Source organism: Spea bombifrons, chromosome 6 (genome assembly GCF_027358695.1).
Source record: "Spea bombifrons isolate aSpeBom1 chromosome 6, aSpeBom1.2.pri, whole genome shotgun sequence".
NCBI lineage: Eukaryota > Metazoa > Chordata > Amphibia > Anura > Pelobatidae > Spea > Spea bombifrons.
Genome location: NC_071092.1, coordinates 43480728 through 43503223, shown reverse-complemented (window position 1 = coordinate 43503223; position 22496 = coordinate 43480728). Strand labels below are relative to the sequence as shown.

At 45.3% G+C, this 22496-nt stretch overlaps 1 protein-coding gene across 1 annotated transcript in view; it reads left to right on the top strand.

The window, feature by feature from the left end:
• Positions 1-741: 741 nt before the first annotated feature.
• The window catches only part of ZSWIM5 (zinc finger SWIM-type containing 5), a 33423-nt gene continuing 11668 nt past the window's right edge, over positions 742-22496 (top strand). Inside the window, exon 1 of the mRNA XM_053469870.1 lies at positions 742-1390. Within this exon, the coding sequence (XP_053325845.1) occupies positions 874-1390 (517 nt within the window). The 5' untranslated portion in view covers positions 742-873. The remainder of the gene's footprint in view (positions 1391-22496) is intronic.

Below are 22496 nucleotides of genomic sequence, written 5' to 3'. Positions count from 1 at the left end.
CCAGGAGATAATTAAATGTAATTCCAGACGTCATGAGACATCACAGCCCTTCAACATCTGAGATCTTAACAAAGTACAGGAGGGAAGTTTATAACAGAAGAGAAACGTTACAACAAGAGGCCATAATCTAAAACTAGAGGGTCAGAGGCTTAGATGGAAACTTTATGTTACTGAGAGGGCGGTCAATGCATTGAACTGCTCCCCATCAGAAGTGGTAATGGTTAATACAGTAAAGGAATTTAAACATACATATGTTTTATACGAAACCAAGAACTTAGGGTTTGAGCATCAGGAAAAATGGGCACAAAGTCGTTGATCACAAAGATTCTAAATAGTCAACTTTCTCCCTGCATTAACAATTCCTTTCTTTAATCACCTGTTCTCAAGGAGGAATTTGCACTCTAGTATGAAAAGCATCACTTTGGAAGGTCCAGGTGTTGTCCAGAAGGCACACATTGTGATTTAAACCGGAACGTTGAGAATCTGCCCTTTTACCCTGAGCAAGGGTTCCGTATTCATTGTTAGCCCTATAAAATGTACTGCGCTATGGTATATGCTGGAGTTTTAAAAGGCCTGTGTCTAGAAAGCGTCCCCCTCCGTTGCCCGGCATGTCTGCTGTTTTGACAGCTGATTGACTGAAGAGTGCAGTGGGACAGACTGAGGACACACTGGCCCCGCCTCCCGATTCTTCCTTTGCTTTCTTGTCATCAGCCAATCATATCCGTGTTCCCCTGTGCTCGCTCCCGCTTGCACCCAATGAACGTGTGGCTTTAGCGTCGCTGCCGTGGGGCCGCCCCTCGTGCACGCGCGCGTTGCGCGGCCCCTCTGCCCCCCTTCTCAGTACTCCAGTCAGTCAGAGATCGTAGAGGGGACATGGCGGAGGGTGAGGGAGTTCCGCCGCCGCTACCGCTCCCCCCGGCCAAGCGGCTGTGTTCACGGGCAAACCCGCCCTGCCATCCTTCTCAGCAGCAGCGGGGACCGGCTGGAGCGGTGCGGCCCCAGCAGTATCCTTTGTATCAGCCCGAGTCGTTGCTAGACTGCGCTGCCAAGGCGGTGGCGGAGAAATGGGCCTTCGAGCGGGTGGAGGAACGCTTCGAACGAATCCCCGAACCAGTCCAGCGCCGCATAGTCTACTGGTCCTTCCCCCGCAACGAACGGGAGATCTGTATGTACTCGTCTTTCCAGTACAGGGCTGAGGAGCCGGGCCCCGGGGCAGCGGGGAGCCCCTCCGGTCCAGCCTTTGGGGGATCTGTAGCGAACGGACAGAACTCAGCCCTATCCGGCCTGGGGAGTGGGGGGAACGGGGCCCCCGGGGCAAGTGAGGGACTGCCCTTCCGGCGAGGGATACGACTCCTGGAGAGCGGCTGTGTGGAGAATGTGCTGCAAGTGGGTGAGTGACCGGGAGTAATGGGGCAATACCACGGGGGGGGGGCAGGGGAGTTGTGCGGGGTGAGAGTTCATCCTGCCTTGGGTGTATGGCCCTCATGTATTGGGGTCATGGATTAGCTGGGCTGCAGAAGAACTGGTAACCAGTATCTTACTGGGGCCACCAAGCTGCAATTTATTTATTTTACTCTTTTTTTTGCCTGTATCTGTAATGTCCTCACATATTCCCCAGCCCTGAGAGACTAATCAATAAATTGACATACAGTGAAATATAACACGTAATGAGGTCGCTGCTCCCCTGGGCTTACAATCTAAATGGAGATAGGGCTCGTAAAGAACTGTGGCTGCTGAGTTTTTGGAGATGAGGACTTTGGCCATGGAGCACCTGGAGTAGAGGGGGCTACAGGGTGACTCCTGTGGGTCTTCTGGTGTGCTGCGAAAAATCAATGCCAGTGACTTAAGATGGTAACTTAAGAATGGGGACCTTAAGATGACTACCGGGTTACATGGTTAAGGCAGGTATGGAGACGATGCCAGACAACCGGTAGGCACCATCCTAGAGTATCTGGTAAACTAGGGAACGTCTCTTGGTAGACAGTACTTGGAAATGACTGTGCCACTCTTGTTAACTGGGTGTGCGTAGTGACCGTGGGGTGATTGATGATGAAGAGCGCTGGGAGGGATGGAGATGGACATTGAGGAGTGTCGAGGAAGGAAGATGACTGAGCGTCTGGACTGGCTGATGGGGGAGTCTCTGTGGACAAGTACAAATTATCTGCTGCTTGCAGTCTCTTATGCTTACGTAGCGGCTATGGAAATGTGAAAGACTATCTGCGCGGATGCTTGTGAGATGTGGATAACAGTCGTTTCTGGGGTTGGTTCTCTAGTGGCGCTATGGAAGGTGCCATCTCTGGGGACATGCGTACGCAAACATGGGAAACCAAGGCAAACTGGTGATAAGATATAAATGGTATGGTCCATGTCTGGTTTATTAGCAGTAATTCCCGATATTTCCTTCTATTCTTCGGATCCCTTATTGTAGATCTTACAGCCTGATGTGGAATTTAATATGTTTTTTTAGTCTGTGTAAATAAGTGTTTGCATGAGTTTTGCTCTCCCAGGAACCCATGATTATTTGTAAACAGCTCCCCCTATCCAGTTGAGCGTGTGAGTTCACGTGAGGGCGTCTGTCATGGCGGCAGATGTGCCTGCTGCCCCTGTAGCAAAACTCCATTAAATATGTGCATGTGATTTGGATTTGTGTCAAGTGCTTGTGAATTCCCACATCGTAAATGCAACGTTTCTGGTTAAGCGAGCAGGGCCCCAATGCTAGGATGTTATGTGGGTGTAGAAGTTTCATTTCACATTCAGAGTTCATACCATGTAAACCACTGACATACAGCAGTCAGCAGTTCGCGATGTGCCCTCACGTGCCCCCGCGTACCGGATTAAGGAAGTGGGTGGCTCGAGAAAGCGATCAAGGTAAAAATTACGGCAAACATAAAAGATGAGCCCCCTCGGCCCATCTAGTCTGCCAGTTCTTCCTGATGGAAAGACTCCGACCTTAATCAGTCCTCGGATTCGGAATAGCCTGAATATACTGCAGAATATTTGGGGGCTCTTAAATAAATGATACGTTAGTGCTTCTTTTGTTCACCGTACAGCAAAGCCTGTAATAGCTCACAGATCCGGCATTCTCCGTGGGTCAGTGGCTTCCAATGACTTTCATCCACTGCAATTTCCCATTTTTTTATTTTTTTAAATATTTATTTTTTTGTATATGTAATCTGAGAAGCCTCACCGAGTAAAATAGAGTCTTCTCAGTCGAACACACGGACTGTAAGATTTCATGTGTTTTAACAGAATTGTTTGTTTCTAGGGAAGCCTTGTTAATGAGTGAGATGGGGGGGCATGGATTATACTTCCAGCTCCTCCCCCCCTTATCAGTAATGGATTGAGACTAACAGGCTTTGCAGGGCGAAATCCCTGAACCAGACAAATCATAGGGCTGTCAGACTGACAAAGCAGTTCCTCCCTTCCCCGCAGTGTCACAGGGACTGTTTTCCTGGGGGATACTGTCCTCTGGAAAGATCGGCATTAATTGCTGTTTTTCTTTCTTCTTTTAACCCTCAGAGTCCCATCGGTATGAACCTCAAATTGTAATGTTTTGTGCACTCGTGGGACTCAAAGTGTTAACCTTTCTGCATTTTCTTTAAACCTACGGATTGCTCTTTTTACTGCTGCTTATGCTGGAAAAGAAATTACAACCTTAAGGCCCTCGCGTCACTTACAGGAACCTATTTAAAACCCTTTTTATTTTGCTGTATTAAGATATGGTAACATAATTTTTGTCTTTTCCGTATTGATGATAAAACACATGATCATCGACACCCTTAAAGTGCAGCCGTACCCCTCGTGACCTACTGTCCTAAGGACTGCGATCGTAGAGTATGAGAGAGAGTGCCGGGTTGGGACATTTTCCGCATCTTTGTAACCAGTCTGTATATTTTATATAAAAATATTATTCTTTTGCCAAGTCATCCTTTTTAGTGTTATTTATTAACCATTTGGGGGGTAGTGACAGGTAATAAAGTGCAAATCTGTATAGGAGACACTGATGGGAAGTTTATAAGCATAAGTATCATATCCTATATTAATGTATGACTTATACTTTATAATAATATTCTCCGAAAGCTTGTTTTCTTGTCTCTGACCGCAAGTTGTTGGCAGGGTGGATGAGCCCTTTCTTCAGCACTAGTAATATGGGCCAAAGAGAGGTACTGATTCTGATGTCCCTTTTGGGCCAGAATTAGTTTGTAGAGAACCAAACTCTGTCTGCTTGTTAACCCCGTTTGTACTTACCTGTCCCACAAACGGGGGGCTTCTATCAATGTAGCAAAAATTCAGCCACCACATTATATTTCATATATGTCATTGTTCCAGTATAGATAATTGTATAGGCACCTTCATGGACTTTATCACAAAAGACATTTGAAGAGCCAACCCAATAATATAATAGACGGCTTTTCCACCAACAAACTGCACGTGGGATGATTTCTTTTTTTCCTCCTCGGATTCTTGTGAATAGACCCCAAGGAGCCCTTTTTCCAGTTACCCTTTCAATCCCACTAATATATACGCGATTTATGCTGATTTCCAGACGCTGCCGCGGCATTCTCATTAAGAAGGGTCACTTGTTTGTAAGAAAACACCCTTCCTGAATTACAGGATATTTCTTTCCAGAGTGACGGAATCCTTCTAACTTTTTCCAGACCCCAGAAAATTCCCTAAAAAACGCTCCATTTGGCATTCAGGGTTTCTATGGGGAGGGATCAAGGGACTGAGGGATAGAAGGACTCCAAAGCCTTTCCTCCAGCTGCTGAAAAAAACTTTTAAACGCAGTTTCTTTCATCCCTCAAAGAGGCTTTATTTAATTCCCAGTCCCGCATTCAAAGGGATTTAATTAGGCATTTAGGAAAAAAAAGGCAGGAACAAAGCTTCTCACAAAGAGGCCATCAGCGATTGCAGTATCCAGAGCTCGGTGTGAGCCGAGGATATGCAGTTGCACGCATTTTCATTTTGTTGCGATCGCCGCTGTATAGAGCGGCGGATACACACGCTGGAAGTACACGGGCTTTGATTTGCGTCTCTCTTTCTTTCTGTTAACGATAAACTGATTCAAGACAATGCTGACAAAAAACGGGCTTAACTCTTTCAGCGCCTGCTGTGTATGCTAAACAGTGCCAGTCGGCACGGCGCTGAAAGAGTTAATTGCGAGCTCTGTGGGACAGCGCTGTAATGAGCCGAGGACGCGGCGTTATTCCGAGCAAAGGGTTTTTCCAGCATTGATAAATTCTAAATAAAACAATATAACTTCCATGTAAGATCTGCATAGTAAAAATGGGAATATTATTCCTCCCAAATGATCTCCCTGTATACATTTTATCACGGAAACTCCTAAGGGGATCTTAATGCGATAAAATGTACCTACAGGTTACTTCCTAATGATTTGATTTCTCGCTTTCAGGGTAGTATATCAGATATTGCCCCAAAATCTCCCCGTAGGTGTATTGTTTTTGTTTCCTTTGCTTTATGTGGTCTACGCGTCAAGGTTATGTATAAATAAAGTTATTGTATGAATAATCAATGAATATAATATTATTATAATATATTATTATATGAAAATGGCCAGGAATGTGTCTGGTGATTGGACTATTTTTCAAACTTTCCCCCAGAATCACTTTTAATACATAACTCCGCTGGGTTCTTTTGGTTAAAGTTACTTCATTTTAGCTCGTTCGTTGAATGCCGCCTATACAGCATCTGATGGCATAAATGGCTGGCACTACATAGATGCCAGCGTGAAACCACGGCCATTTTCACTGAGACCCCCAAACAAACATGTCCAGTAACATTATGAGTGGGACGTTGGCCTGACTGGTTTCATAAACAGTCAACAGGTTTGTAGTTGAAGAAATGATGGCAACTTTATCGGCACATAAAGCAGGGCTTCATCTGTAAGCGAATCCACGCCATGATCCCTGCTCACGTCTTTGGGTTCGGAAACGGGTATTTCAGGATCTTGTGGTCTAAAACAGGAGGCACATTTTATGCTCGGGTTCCCGTATTTTTGGAATTGTAATCAGGTTGTAATGTATTACATATGAGCGAGATCTAATATTCAGGGAGCGTTTCTTTCCTCGCCAGAATGCCGCGGTGCTTTGAAGTTGGTAGAAATGAATGTATCGGGTCAGCTAAGGTATTTGAAGGGGGAGCAGAGGCATTCTATGTACATTCAGTCAATTTTACGAGCAGAAAATTATTCCGAGACACTCGGTGCCTCCACCCTTCCGATTACTACATAACACGATAACTTTTTTACTTTTCTATATTGTTTTCTAATTGATCTGTACGATAGAACTATACACGTGGATGAAAATGTTCCTCTACTGTTCATGTATATAAACCGTAATACTGAAGCTGGAGGGTGCTGTCCTGGGGGCCGGGTGGGATGTTACCCTGTAACGCAGCAAAGTGGGGTGACCATCCAGACGATATGCTTATTCTTTGCTGTCTATGGTAAGAAATATATATTTTTTAAGAAAAGTTTAGGTCCCTTGGCTCCTGAGGTCCTCTCGGGTAGAAGAGGATGCCGTACCTGCGTTCTGCTCATGGTATCTGGGACCCGTTCGCTTTTAGCTGCATGAGGGGCAGAACCTGCATGTTGATGGTGGGGTGGTGGATGTTTCGTGCTTGGTGGACAAACCCGGCGAAGCTGAAAATGAAGAATCAACGGGGGTCCGATGGTGTAGTTCATCAGCGAGTACATCTCATAATGAAATATCCGCTAAGCTCGGTTTAAACGTTTTTTATCTTTGCTGTATCCTCATCTCTGCGGCCGCTGCCGAGCCCTATGGATAGCAACGCACAGTCTCCGATAACCGGAATTTTACAGCACGTGATCGGGGGTCTGCATCTGCTTTGGATACCCTGCACTTTTCTGTTTTCATATCCAAACAAAGACCCTGTTTGTTCTTTGTAATCCTATAGCAGTGGTAAAAGAATGATAGAATAAGTAGCCCTATCTGTTAACACATGGCCACTTTTGTATGAAACAAACGCTCACAGATATGCCCCACGGTCGTGTCATAGCACGCCTTATTTAATATTCAATAATCCTTTTTTTGGCATTCCTTTCACCACGCATTATATGCACGTTTTTGATACAGTGATGCAAATCGCCTCAATGATCTTCCATGAAGCCAGATCTTCTGTAGCCCGCTAAGGCTGTAAGAACACCGTTCCCCGTAGCCTGAAATATATCCGGGATGCCGCATGTATATCTTTAAGGCTTGGGTATGAAAGTGCTTTTGGGTGTGATCGCATGCCCTCTCTCCCAGCGAGAGGTTGCTATGAACATTACATAGAAATATCCGCAAATCGTCGTAGAAATTGGGGGATGTCACCTCTTCAGAGGCTCGTTCAGAGCTCAATCAAAGGAAAATGGTTTTCCGCAGACTGCAATGATTTTTCCCATTTCTGTCAGTATTTGGAAACTCCAGATATCTGTATCTCTTGCCTCCTTTACCATTTAAAGCCCTCTCTTCAATGTTAAAAGTGAGGCTGTGTAGTTTTTGCTTATTATTGATTTATATAGCACCACCATATTCCGCAGCGCTGTACAGCGGCTAAACAGCACATGATGAGTACCAAATCACATAACAGGAGGGCCCTGGTCACATGAGCTTACAATCTAGGGGATGAATGTCCCATGAAGCCTGCATAAGATGTCAAAGTTGGGCGGTCAGTGTGAAGGAGCAGCGTTTTATGTTTAGTTACTTAGTAAATAAAAAGCATGAAACTTTCGGGACAAAAATAAGCTTTTAAGCTGGTATGCCACTTTAATTGTATTTTTTATTAATCTGTTTCTGTTTTGCATGTTATTTATTAGATTTGTGTAGCTGTGCCCAGGTCTGGCATCTTCAAGATTCACTTATTACACAGCATCGGCACCGTGGTATTACAGTAATTGCTGAATTAGTTGAATCGGTTCTTTTTATTAAGTTAACCCTTTTCACGTGGGAGCTGCCAGCCCCCCTCTCTATTCAGCGTGAATGAATGGGGTGAGTTTTGGTTTAGGGCTGTAAATCAATTCTCCTTCAAGGTTTGGGTGGAATCTAGAAATATACGCCAACTCCAAAAATTGTAGACTCTGCAACATTGACTCGGATAATTAGCCGAGCGTTTGAAACTTGCCGGTGTTTCTGCGCATGATGAACTTTTTTCATACGTGGAAGATCTCTGGCAATTAACGGGCGATCGTAATCACAGAAAACGGCTGTTATCCCGAACGTAAGGAATAATTTGCAGCCAACCTTATCTAAAGGAAGATGGATTACGAGTGTTTAGGGAATGCACCCTAGGGGGATATATGAAAGAAAGTGTTATGCGGAATTTAATTAAATGCCCAGAGATTATGAATATGTATGAACTCCGAGATACTGAAATCTCAATTGGTTTCAATGGAATCGAGTGAGTGGGACAGATCTTTAATCGAAAACATTAACTGTCGTTACTGATGTGAGCGGTGTCTGGTGACGAGCCTGGCTTCTCGCGTGTTTGCTCAGTTTGTTGTTCCGTGTGGTTTGCATGTAGCAAGATCTCGTCAGCTGATTAAAGAGGGTTATTACCAAAAAAAGTGATTCTGCTTGTAGTTTGTCCACACATAGAGGTAGCTCTATTTCAGGAGGCAGTTCTTACATGAACTTCAGACTTATGACATCATAGTGTCACCAACACCATACTTTGCATAGTTTTGAAGAGCGCTGTATCTTTGTTGTCTAACAACCTGCACACTCCACAGAAGTCTCTCGGGAAGCTCGTGCACCCTTCCGTACGTGCCTGGCGTTTTGGAGGTGCTGTTACCACCCGAGACGCTCACTCGTTGAATCACCTTTGCAAGTTTACACCTGGATTTTGGTGACTGACATATTTTGAGGTTAATAGACTGAAAAGTGAGGTTCCCCTCGCTGGAATGGGTTACAGAGTTTGGGTCTGCGAGGGTATTGAGCCGTCGTGTGCGATACAGCCTCTCCTCTCAGATGCGAGGTCTGCCGATATCCCTGGCTCAACTAACCCATTAATGGAGACACTGCTGATTTTTTTTCCATTGCTCACCCCTACTTTCCCCATTTTGGGGCAGACTTTTTGTTTCCCTTTCTACCTTCACCATGCCGGCCTTAATGAAACAAGACAACAGCTAAGGAGGGCTTGAATGTTTGGAGGGATTATGTGGCCGCTCTGACCTAGATCCGGACTCTTTCTAATTGAGAGAAGCATCTCTGTTGTGCCATATAGGAGACGAGCCTTGCCTTTATGATTGACAGCTGTATACCAGCACTCTAATCCTTCGCTGCCAAGCCATTTGTTACATGGGCCAACAAAGCCACGCTAGCTGTGATTGGACGATGAGGATGGATAGCCACCGTCCCTGCTCCAAGCGGACCGATATAGTCCAATAAAGCTTTAAACTGCTATCTTACTAGGATTCTTTGTTACCAGATGATGTCATTGTTACCGAATTTTTATTAAACTATGTCACAAGAGCTTTAAATGGTTATGTTTTGAAAAGTAATTGTTTTTATTTCCAATAATGGTTATTCATTATTGCAGTTTTAACAGATCTGCGTAGTTTGTGAATGGGGAACTGATTGCTGTCGCTATGAGTCGGGGCAGGGTTTTGTTTCTGCTCATTGCCTGTCATCTGTACGGGTTAATTATATTCACCTAAAATAATCCGGATGCATTCAGTGCAGTAATTGCATTTGGTGATGCTTGGGTAGCCTTAATTAAAATCTGTCCCATTTTCCATTCGAAGGGAGTGATTTAGGGTAGCCGGGGCTCTCTGAGCAGTCGGGGGGGGGCATTAGGAAATGTTTGTTGTGGGATTTTCGGTAATTATGTGTTTTTAGTAGTCCATATAAACCAGAAGGTGTGCCGGGCAAATAATGCATCTAATTCTGCAGGCGCATGAGTTTGCATTTTTCTATGTGTTTCAGACTGCATGCATGCGCAGCCGAATGTGCACAAAACAGGTCCTGCTACCACCCTTTGGAGTCGACTGAATTTTTTGTTTACGCTGGTTACCACGGCAATGGGAGTGTAAGTGGAAATGCACACTGCCCAAGGCAGGCAATCATAGTTGTGTCCTGCCGATTGCAACAATGTATTTGCTAGTTTAAGATTGTTACCGTTAGAGCTGTTAATGAGTGGATGACACGTTAAGGGTTAAAGAAGGCATATTAATAGCCAAAGCAAGATGGATGTCAGAGGGGTGGGCAACGTGAGAATACAGCCCCCCTGGGTCATTAAATTGGTGGTTACTGGCTTTCATATCTGTAGTCAGGATTTCTGTGATGGAGATAAGGGCCTTGGACGCGGTGGGACGAGGTCTTGTCTCATTTCATTAGTCACAGCGCTTTATCAGATCCGCGCTGGACTCGTTATTACAAAAGAACTTTTTACGATGTCGTTTTTATATCAGACATTCTACCGGACTATGTGGAGTGACTGGGTGTCCGTATTTTGGGTGTCCCCCGTAGACGTTGACGTGCCCCTGTATGTGAGAACACGCTGTCATGCGTTTGACCCCCCCCCCTGCTCCCTAACAAATGTTCGAATAAAGTAAAGATCAAATCCAAAATGCAAAGACTTGGGTTGCGTTTGATTTCAGTTCATGTGGCTGTACTTTGCTGTGGGAAGGGTCTGGCACGGTCGCTCTTTAAGCAGCTGCCAGGTGGTGGACACATTTTTTTTTCTGTCCTTTGAAGAAAAATGTATGAGCGTTTTCTTCTTTTTACAGTGCGGGGTTTGAGTCCGGCGCTTTAAATCAAACCGGAGTGCATTCATTTAACAGAGTAGGAAAAGTGTTCTCAGAGGTCGGAAATCAGCCTGTAAAATGGGATTAAAAAGCATGGTAACTGAAAGCTATACAATTATTTATATATATATATATATATTCTCTTATTTCTGTAGCCGTAGAAGCAGATGCTCCGCAGCGTTGAATTCATTGTTTGAGGTGTTCCTTCTTGGAAAAAGATCAGAAGCCGCACACATTGTTTTCCTACCTGGAACCTTCATTTTACTAACAAAATGCCCGGCGAGGGGCGCAGGCTGTTCCCACGTGAATAATAAAGGCGATGCAGGTGTAGCTGTTAAGAACCGCGTGTGCTGACTCTCCGCATGCTAGGGACGGATGTGAATTGGACCGTCAGAGGAGGGGGAGAGACCCCCGTAAAGCAAATGGTAGTAAACGAGATCTCGGCCGCATGCGCTTAGCTATGCAAACTCAGATCTTTTGTGGGGAGAACTGCCTTAGGAGATCCTAGTGATTGCTACACAGTAGGATAATGGGAAATGTCTTATCTACTCTATGGTGCAAATGACTGTAGTGGCGAGTATGTAAATCCCGCTGATAGAGGGGGTGGTCGTCCATCGGAACTGGATGCCTGGAGGGCTGTGAGCTGCTGATCTAGATAAAAAGGTGTAAAACCATTTGCGTTATTCAATTAATGATTGATTTGTACCAAAGGTTCTACCCTGGAATGTAGTATTTACTGTATATATAGTTTGTTTTTCTAGTGTGTTGATGTAGTTGAGACAAATATGTGAGTTTTTGTGTGTTCTGGAATCCTGTTGCTTAGTTGTTCCGGTTTGGCTGCTTCGGCTTGAAGCGATCGCGTTGTAGGGCAACCACCGCACATCAACCGCTTGCAAATTCAGCATTTTGTCTCAAGCAAAGCGTCCAGCCCCGGAAACAAAGACGGTGAATCCCAGCAGGGCTTTTTACAAAGCCCCTTCTCTGCCTCCCCACCCCGTTCAGTCCCCTCCTGCTAATTAACGTAATTACAACTCAAGTGAATATTCATAAATTACCCCGGCTCTAATTTGTATGAAGTGACAGGCTGCTTCAACCCCTGAATGATTGAAGAGGTCCAGAATAATCCTATTTGATTACAATCCCCCCTCCCCCATTCCGTTCCCCTTACTTTGATTTGGCTCTGTGTTTGTTTTAAAAGTAGGGTCTGCGTATTGTCTCGAGATGGCCCACCAGCATCTCCGGTCTGGGGTTATCTCTGGTGTTTCCATCTGGGACGCCGAGTCCTTACCTTTAAATTGCCCCCCCCCTTCTCTTCGGCTCTTTAATGCGGCTCTCTTGTGTTTTTTCTTTTTTGTTCTTGCGATCCGAAGGAAATCGGTAATTCGATGTGATCTTCACGGTTTCGTCAAATTCCTCACGGTCGGTAGAGTTCTCGTTCTGGTGTTACTCTGAGGGCAGTCCGGCGTCGGTGGGTTTAGAGACGCACTTCCCGGCCAATACCTTCTTAGTGCGTTCGTCTCCTTTTGCACCTTGGATAGAAAAACTACAAAGAAAAATGTAACCTCCTTTAGCTGCCCTTCGGACCCCGCTGGGTTTGTCGAGATGGCCGTCGTGTGTCTTCTCTGTAGGGATCTGGGCCAACATTTTAATAGTCAGATTGTAGAAAATGTGTGTTGGCCGTTTAGGAGTCCTGTTCTTTTTATGACTGAGTTTGAGTGTTCGTGTATTAATGATGACCCATGTAGTTGGGTGAGCGGTCACGCTGTCATAGTGAGAGGGAAGTGCGAGCCGTGAGGAGCGTGCGTGCCGACAGTTACAGTCCATCTGAACGTGGCTTTTGGTTGAGATTATCCAGTAGTTGCCCTGACATGTAAAATAAGTATGATTAGGCCCACTTTTTACAAAAAAAAAAACACTTTTGTAATTGTATACAAAAAGAGCACGTATTAACCTTATTAGTGTATATACATTATTATATTTTATAATATACATTACACATAACACATTATGAATATATATATTCATCATATTATCTAGATTAGTTTTTCATGTTCGACTAGTCATTTGGTTTCCATTACTACTCCTCTCACTCCTACTCGTCACATGAAAAGATTGCAGACTCGATTACGGATGCCGTTTGCATGCATGAGAGGCGGCTAAGTGTTTGTTTTGGGTTATGGTTTTGTGTGGCGGGTTGGGGGGCCGCATTCATTATGATGCTCCCCTCGTCATTCTCTCTCGGCATTATGTCTTCCTGATTTGTCTTCTTGTTTCTGCCGGCGCAGACCACTCGAAAGACAATTGTACAGATTGGACCCTTTCCGTGCGAGTGCTGATGAATGCGGAGTGCGAGTGCTGATGAATGCGGAGTACAAGTGCTGTAAAGCAGGAATATTATACCAACTCTGTTGGCTTTTAACCCTTTTTCTGGTAGCTGAAACTTTTCTGTAGTTCTTCCTCAGTGCCAGCTGGTTGGTGGCTTTTATTTTGATGCCCAAAAGATCCGCTCCGTACAGAGCGCCGTATCCTAAAACCCTGTTAATTCTTTCTTTTGTGCATTAAAGTGGCGCAAAACATTTGTTTTTAAACCTTAAAAATTCCCTCAAGAATCTCCAACAAAAAAAAAAATACCCGCTTACTTACCTGCCGATGCTCAGGTCCGCCTGCCACCTTCTCTCGGTTCTTCTATATAGAAAACATTCTCTAGCCCAGGGGCGTCCAACCTGCGGCCCTCCAGCTGCTGCAGGACTACATCTCCCATAATGCTCTTTCAGCTAAGGGGCTGGCTGTGGAGGATGGGAGATGTAGTCCTGCAGCAGCTGGAGGGCCGCAGGTTGGACGCCCCTGCTCTAGCCATACAGGAGCCGGCTGGGTCCATACGGTGCAGCTGTACCTTATAGACACAACCGACTCCTGTACAGCCTGAGAACCATATGGGCTTTTTCTGAGCGACTGTCCTCTGGATGTAGTATCCATGTAGACGGTTATCTCTCTCTAACCTTCTGCCATTGGGCACCATGATGTGACGTTTACCTGAGACGAGATTGTGCGTTCATTCAACTTATCTTGAGGCGTTTGGCCAGATGCTGAATGAGTTAAGATCAACTGGCCTCTCCATTCATCCCGGAGCCATATAAGATTTCATGGTGTATTATTCCTCCGGTCTCCCTGCCTTCTTTGGGTCGTCCTCCTTTGGTTACAGACCGTGGCATGTGGGCAGCTGTTTAGTAATGCTTCCCGTAGGTCTCGGAAGAGCAGCCATGGGAAACGTGCGCGGTGCGGTCAGCGGGAATCAAGTTGCAATTTTCCAGGGAATACTAATGCAGAAAAGCCGCTCTTCGCGCTGAACCGGCTGCCCATTAACTCCGTGTCCGGGTCACCTGCGCGACATAAAGGGCTTGTGGCCTGATGCTGCCATTGCTATAGCGATGCCTATTGGTTATACTTGCCGGACGGGCTCGCTGTCGGCTCCAGCATATATAACTCACAGTAGCCAGACTATTTTCTAGAGTAACGCACACTTCCGCTATATTGTATATGATGGTAAACCCCACGTTTTTAGTGATTCACCATTTATTTATTTTCTGCTTTAGCCTCTGATGGGCTGTTTATAGCTGCAGTTCCACTAAGGCTTCTCACTGGGGTTTGTCTATATGTCATGTTTAATACTTCTTTCTATTCATTATTAAATGGCCTTCCAAGTGAGCGTCTGTCCCTGTGGGTGCTTTTTCGTTCCCAAAATCTTCTCTGTTGGACTGGTTTTGTAGGGCTGCCTTTAAAAAAAAATATATATAACATCTTCTTATTATGGATTTTTAGGAGCAATTTCCACACATTCTTAACCTGTAAAATATTTTTTTATTTAACACGTGGACAGAAAATATTAAATCTGCCTTTTTACAACGAGGGTCCGCGCTGACCCCCAGACTGAGGACGGAGTCGGCTTTGATGAGCCTGTAAGTACGCCGAAAATTGTTGCATCAGAATACGCTATTTATAGTCTTAGGAAAGACTCCTTAGGCTGCATTATTAATGAAGTGTCTTCCAATTAGGATAGATGAGCCTACTCTTGTGGGTGTTTATCAAGGTGCCGGTTAGCATGCCTGGCGGTTCAAACGATCGGCTGACGAAAGATCTTTCTGGTCCCGGGAGCCGCTTCTTAACTGTTTGAGTGAAGGCAGGTGATCAGCACAATACTTTGTATTCCTTTTCACATGCTGCGTTTTACACGGCTAAATAAAATCTATGGACAATGTATATATTCTTTGTACATGAAGCAGAGCGTGTCGTAACCTTCACACCCCCACTGTTGTCCTTACGAGTGATCCGGCAGCATGGTCCCGAGGAGTCGCAATGTGAGACATTTTACACACTATATTAAAAAGTTACATGTCATTCTCAGCCCATTGCGAAATAACACTCAAAATGAGTTGGGTATCATTACAAAGGATCTTTAATGTATACATAGCCAGCAAAATAGGGTAGGTGGGGGCCTTCTCCATATCTTTCCAGGCCATGACCCCTCTATGTAAATGTCTTGAATTACAAACCAAAATAATGATGTTGTTCTAGATGTAGCTTTTCGAGAACGTATCTTTGTTACCCGTACAAATGGCCGTTCGGCAATAAGCATTTAAAAAAAAAATTTAAAAAAATGAATAGTTCTAAAATAATTATATTCACACACGACCAGATACGTTTTACTATGGAGGAGCGTGAGTTGTGTTACTGCGAGGTTAGCATTGGAACGCCACACATATATAGAGGGATTCCAATGGCCGTCTGATGGGGTGGAAGAAATCCCTTGGTGCTGATATTAGGGAATCACCAGTGCATTTAATTATAGCAGCCGAAGAAAAACATCTGACCCGTCGGGTAGAAATGCTGAGGATAACACGTCGTGCAAGACGCCTAATATTTCTACTCGTCAGATAAAATTCACACTATAAACATAGACATTTATGCACATTTTATGTATGTTTTATTTCTATATATATATATATATATATTATAATATAATATAATATAGCAATGCAGGCCGGTAAGAATATTACAGCTATACGTCCTCTCTTTAGTAATGATTTTCCGTAAAGCTGATTACATGTGGTTGTTGCTAAAGTGGAGCTTGTATTTCTTCTAGAAGTGCAGAAAGCGATCGTCCGGTGGCTTTCGTGGGTTAAATGCGCAATCTGTTACTAAGAGACAAGGGCAGACTCGATAAAATCTGCTGTTGCCATGTCAATAAGAGAAAGATACTTCAGGGGCAAAATCCCTGTCTCCGTGGGACCCGTTTCTTTACCTTCTGAGTATACAGATGATTTTTTTTACGTGGTAACCGGAGGAAACGTTCATTCTTTCGCTTCTATAGGGTTGGAGCAGCCGGCCGCACAGTTGGCAGCTATAGGCCAGTTTGAACAGCACTTGGAAATGCTTTGTTCCGGCTTCCAGCGCTGACAGGTCGCAGGAATACGTCTGATCTGAGAAGTGTTAGATGGGGGAGTTGGATGAAGGAATCTCATGCAGGTGTCTTAAGGTCAGAAGCTTCCTGTGAAGAGTCGGAGGTGTTAGCGTGAATAACGACGCATGAATGCGCTGCAGAGCTGAACAAATACACTGTAACTATCCTCCTACGTGTAAATCTTAATCGATTGCGACCGTTTATTAGGGAGGCTTTTTACCCCGTTGCGCTCTAAAGCCTAGACTGGTAAATTATATGAAGCCGTTCATCGTCTCTTTACATCTAAACCTGTGCTGTTTCGGTACGTGATTATTTTTAATGCTCTGGAAAACCAGACGGTTGGAAGACGGTCCCGGTCCCAAAGTTTTATAATGTGCCTTCTTCAAACAGTCTATTGTCACGGCTGCCCTTGCGGATCCTTATAATAAACAGGAGTTCATGTCGTATGGGATATTATTCTATACAACAATAGAATGGATAATGTGACCTACTGTGTTGAAGGATAATGTGAATTGTAGTTTCTAAACAATTAAGAACTTCGATCTGCCTACCCCGGGTGTACACGGTGTCCAGCGGTCAGTCGGTTCAGTAATGTCGGTGTAACCGCGCGGTAACCGTTCTGGTTTCATTATTGTAAAGGTGGAGGTCCAGTGTGTTGTGTTTATTCGAGACGAGCCAAGCATGGTCGCCAAGTACCAATATATGCATTAAATCCTGCGAAATAAATCTTGCCGAGGTCCTTCGACGTGTTGGGCTGCAGTCAGCCGTTTATCTGATGCTGGCAGCCGTTTGTTCAGCTATCTGCCGGTGAATATTACATTCTGGACTTTAAACCCCTTTGGAAACAAAGGCGTGCAACACGTTTTATGTCTGGAATGTGACCCTGAGCTATGTATGATTTATATTAATGTCTTCACTTGGTAATGTGCGTTTCTCTGCACTTATACAGATGGATCCATGTTGCATTTAAATAACTGCTGCTTGTGAATAAATCCATACAAAACCTCCTTAAACCATGTGCTTTTTCCTCCCCGTCACTCCCCTTACAGTCTTATTGATTTAGTTAACAGAAGTAAAGCCGGCAGCCTGACGGATGGGATTACCCCCTAAGATTTTGCTGTAATGCCGGGATCTGGCAGAATGCCCGTCCACTCACTTCCTCGCATCAGACCCTGTTGCTATGGGAACAGCCATCCAGAACCCAAGGAATGCATACCCAGAATTCCAGTACCAGAAGTCCCGGAAGTGTCGTAGTACAAAGCGCATGTCTTATAGAGATGGGGGAGATGGCTGGCGTCCCCGTGGTTAGAATGTAAACAGAGCTGCGGAATTATAGCTCTACTGAGCCTCTTCCAGATGATGGAGACCGGACTCCGTTAGATAAGAAGCAGTCTATTAAACGGCGCTCACATATATGTCTGAGCCTGTGTAGGTCATGACCTTCGAGTAAGGCCAGGCATACCTGGGTTTGAGTATCCGAAATCTGCATATATACATTCACAGGCTGATTCCCCCACTGTATTAGCTTCTACCACTTCTGATGGGAGGCTGTTCCGTTTATCAACCACCCTTTCCATAAAGTAAAATTGTCTGCATTTAGATGTGAGATTTTAGGAATTTCTTCCAGGGAAATGTGCGAAATATCAGCACCCTTATACTGCAACGAACGAGTTAAACTCTAACTACCCGTGGCAAAGTGATTTCATTCCCTGGCGGGCCCAGCGTGTTTGTCCCCGATGGTTTCATTTGGGAACTGCCGGTCTGCGGTGTATTCTGTTTAATTGCCGGTATTGGAAGGAGGAGGTTGAAAGAGGCCATTCTAATTGCCTAACTTACTGTTCTGGGCAAACTCGGAGTGAGCGTGGGATTCAGAACATGAGCCCCAGCGGATTCCCAGCTAAACGGCGCTGAGCCGCGGCTCCTTCATCGCTTTCACACGGGCTGATGCAAGAAGTGGAAATGTGTAACGGCAGCAAGAGAACAGAAACTGAATGCTGTCTGGGGTGCGTGTGACCTCGTGGACACGCGGTGAGCGTGACACCCGTATACAGGGGTAAATGTGAAGCTCTTATTAAAATATAGGTTGATGTGTATATGTACTTGCAGTCAGGGGTGTGCTCTGTACGTGTGCCCGTTAACCAGTGGTATTTGTTTTTTGGGGGGCCGGTAATCCAGGCTACTTTGCGCTTACAGAAAGCTGCCGTGGTGAAACATAAGTGGAGTGCAGATCCCGTCACACTCAGAATATACCCTACATATAACTAGAACTGGATATAACTATTTGCTCTTCTTTGCTAATCACCCACGTTCATTATGTTAACATCTTTACTGCTAGGGGATTTAAATATTTTTTTCTGATTTTGCCAAAGACCTCTTCAGTTTAATTAAATACAGGTTTTCATGGTCAGTTTTGCCCCCCCTCTTTTTTCCACAGTTATGGATTTGTTTGCGTTGGTTCTAGTCTTCCCCGGTTTGGTATAAGGGAGTGCTGTACATGCGCAGTCTGCCAGCGAGCGGCCTGATTTCCCAGCTGTACGTAATTTAACCTCAAAAGGCAGGATATTAAAGGATAGAGGAAGATGCGCGACCGTGTCTGCGGTGATCTGGACTTTCAATGCCTCTTAGTGCCAGCCCGTGTCTGTGCCGCAGCTGCTTGACCTGCATCTCTTATAGTGAGTTTCCCCCGGCTGGCTACAGTTCATGTATGAAGTAACCAGAGGGTAAACCAGTTTATTACTGGAAGGGGAAGCAGTTCTTTGTTTACCCCTCCGGCACTCAGTAGTTACTTACACAGGACCTGGAATCGGAGTCATAACTGCACCTATCTCGCTATTACGGTTCTAATCCTGTCCATGGAATAAAGTAGCGAACTCTGTGCGCAAAACCGGAACGGCGATCCATGCATCGACCCCAGGAAGCGATGTGACACACAAAATCCAGCAGTACTGCCTCCGGATAGACAGAGTACTCACGTAAAGCTCCATGTGGCTGAGAGTGATGTGTGTGCATTATACCGATAGTGGTGTGTGTTTGAATGGTGGGGCTGAGGGTGTGATTGAGAGAGTTTAGTGAGTTTGAGTTTTCATCAGTTTGGGAAAGAGTGGTAAGTATGAGTGTGTGCCAGTGGAGTATTTACACCAGTAGTTACGAGGGTCTAACGAAACGGTACAGAAAGCCTACCCGTTTGATAAAACTGGGTCACTAAAGAGGGAATTTCTCGCCCCATTACTATGACATACACAAGACACCCAGGATTGCAACTTTGGAGAATAGAAAACTAGAGCTGAAACAACGAATCGATAAAATCGATAATAATCGATAACGGAAATCATCGATAACGATTTCCGTTATCGATTAATCGAGTGATCAATTCGTTGTTGGAGCACTCGGCTCCTTTTACTTACCTCCGCGAGCGTTCCCCGCTTCTGCTACACGCTCTGCAGTCTCCGCCTTCTTTTAGCTACGTGACGGATGTGACGCGTTCCGGAGGTAAGTATTCTTCATGTCTATGTGCACGGATCGCACAGAGCCACTCGCACAGAGCGAATCGCTCTGTGCGAATGGAGCCACTCGCACAGAGCGGTTCGCTCTGTGCGAGTGGCTCCACTCGCACAGAGCGGTTCGCTCTGTGCGAGTGGCTCCATTCGCACAGAGCGGTTCGCTCTGTGCGAGTGGCTCCATTCGCACAGAGCGGTTCGCTCTGTGCGAGTGGCTCCATTCGCACAGAGCGAACCGCTCTGTGCGAGTGGCTCCATTCGCACAGAGCGGTTCGCTCTGTGCGAGTGGCTCCATTCGCACAGAGCGGTTCGTGAGTGTGGGTGCAGGGCAGAGTGGGGGTGGGGGTGCAGGGCAGAGTGGGGGTGGGGATGCAGGGTGTGAGTGTGGGTGCAGAGCAGAGTGGGAGACTGGGTGCAGGGCAGAGTGGGGGTGGGGGTGCAGGGCAGAGTGGGGGTGGGGATGCAGGGTGTGAGTGTGGGTGCAGAGCAGAGTGGGAGACTGGGTGCAGGGCAGAGTGGGGGTGGGGATGCAGGGCAGGGTGTGAGTGTGGGTGCAGGGCAGAGTGGGTGCAGGGCAGAGTGTGAGTGTGGGGGCAGGGCAGAATGTGGGGGCAGGGCTGGGTGCAGGGCAGAGTTAGAGACTGGGTGCAGGGGCACAGTGCAAAGTGCTGGGTGCAAAGTGCCAGTGCTGGGTGCAAAGTGCCAGGGCTGGGTGCAAAGTGCTGGGTGCAAAGTGCCAGGGCTGGGTGCAAAGTGCTGGTGCAAAGTGCTGAATGCTGGGTGCAAAGTGCTGGATGCAAAGTGCCAGGGCTGGGGCAAAGTGCTGGGTGCAAAGTGCTGGGTGCAAAGTGCCAGGGCTGGGTGCAAAGTGCTGGGTGCAAAGTGCTGGGTGCAAAGTGCAAAGTGCTGGGGCAAAGTTTCTTGAACAGTAATAGTCCACCTCTTTTCAGAATGTTTGGGGTTATTTTGTTTCATAAATATTGTGTTTGGGTTCTTGTACTTTGAAAATATTGTTTTTTATTACATCATAACAAAATAAGAATGTTAATGTAAATTTTAAGTTGTTTTTTAACATCCAGTTCATTAAATTCTTTAAAATAAACGAAAAATTTGCATATTGTTTTTTTTTATCCGATTAATCGATTAATCGAAAAAATAATCGGCCGATTAATCGATTATTAAAATAATCGTTAGTTGCAGCCCTATAGAAAACCATTAAATCCCCAAATACAGGGAGCCCCCTTTGTGTGTTTGGGGTGTTAGACATCAAAGAGACTACAAAATCCAAAAAGTGCACTGATGTTACCTTTCAGCAAAAAACTGTTACTGTAACAAAATTGCATAACGCTGTTCTGTGTGTTCGGGGGCCTCTTCTTTCTTTAGAACGAGTGAATTCTGGCGCCGGCATCGCACCTCCTTGAAGCCGTCTCTTATCTCCTAATCATTTCTAGGTACCTGAGATTGATGGCTTGGTAATTGATGTTGAGGGATTAGTCACTCGTTTCGTTGTCATTGGACATCGTGTTCCCTGAATAGATTACTTGCTTTTAGCTCATGAAATACTCTGCGTTATGCAGATGGAAATTTCTGAATCTTTTTTTTGTTTGTTTGCCCTTTTTTTGTAATTATAAATAACCCTATATTTAGTGCTTCCCAGCCCAGTCCTCAAAGCACACTAACAGTCGCAGGTCTTTGAAATGCTCAGATTGGTATAAAATGTAATAATTGCTAAATCCTGAAGCAAAACAAGGAAATCAGCACTTATCTGAGGCATAAATATTGGGGATTCTGTCACGCTGTAAGACCACCTAATGCTCAGCCCCCACTACATCAAACTACCCCAATTTCGGCGAGTTTAATGATACACTTGTGGGGTAGGTGGGGTCATTTACCCTAAGGTCTAGTCAGAACTCGCAGGTATGTCGAAATCCTGCCTTCTTTATGTACCTCAGGGGTGTAAGAATCATGGTCACAGGGGTCACAACTGTCACCCCCTCCTTAAAAATCTGCTAGATGATCTCACACTCTGTCCCAGTGACATCACATCCGTTTCCTGCATATTGCATCAGTCGACACGGAGGGAGAGAGAGGCTCAGGCAACTTGTTTGGGGACAAAGATGGCACAGACAAGCTGTCTGGGGGTAAAATGGCACAGAGAATCTGTCTGGGGACAAAGTTGGCACTGACAAGCTGTTTGGGGACAAAGTTGGCACTGTGGGGTATGTTGCTTTGTGAAGTCGGATGATGGAGGGGGTCCTGGGACAATTGTTGCACGGGGGCAATATGGTTTCTAGTTACTCCCCTGGTGTTCCTTGAGTATTGGGTTGGAAACCACAGATTTAGAGGGTTGGCCTCTTATTTGTAAACTAGAATGAAAGCGTTTTAAGATGCCGATTTTATTCAAAAGAATAAGAGTAATACTCAGCATCTTTATTGAAAAGCACAAAGCACACTGATGGACGTACAGCCCCATACCCCAAACCAAATATCAGAACTCAACCGGCAGGACTGAATAGATGGAGTAATGAACGCTTCATCTTCCCTGAAATAAACAACTAATGTTAGTTTTGTGTGAAACAAAGTATTTTTTATATATTCAGAATGTTTCGGAGACCCAAGTTTTAATAAGTAGCAGTTATCGCATACAAACCCCCAGCTCCCATGGTCTCCACACGCATCGTGTTTAATGTTAACCCCGTTTGTGCCCCGTAATAATTGTTAAAGGGTCTGGTATTTGTAATCTTTCGGTTAGTGTCCTCCTAGTGAACCGGCGACC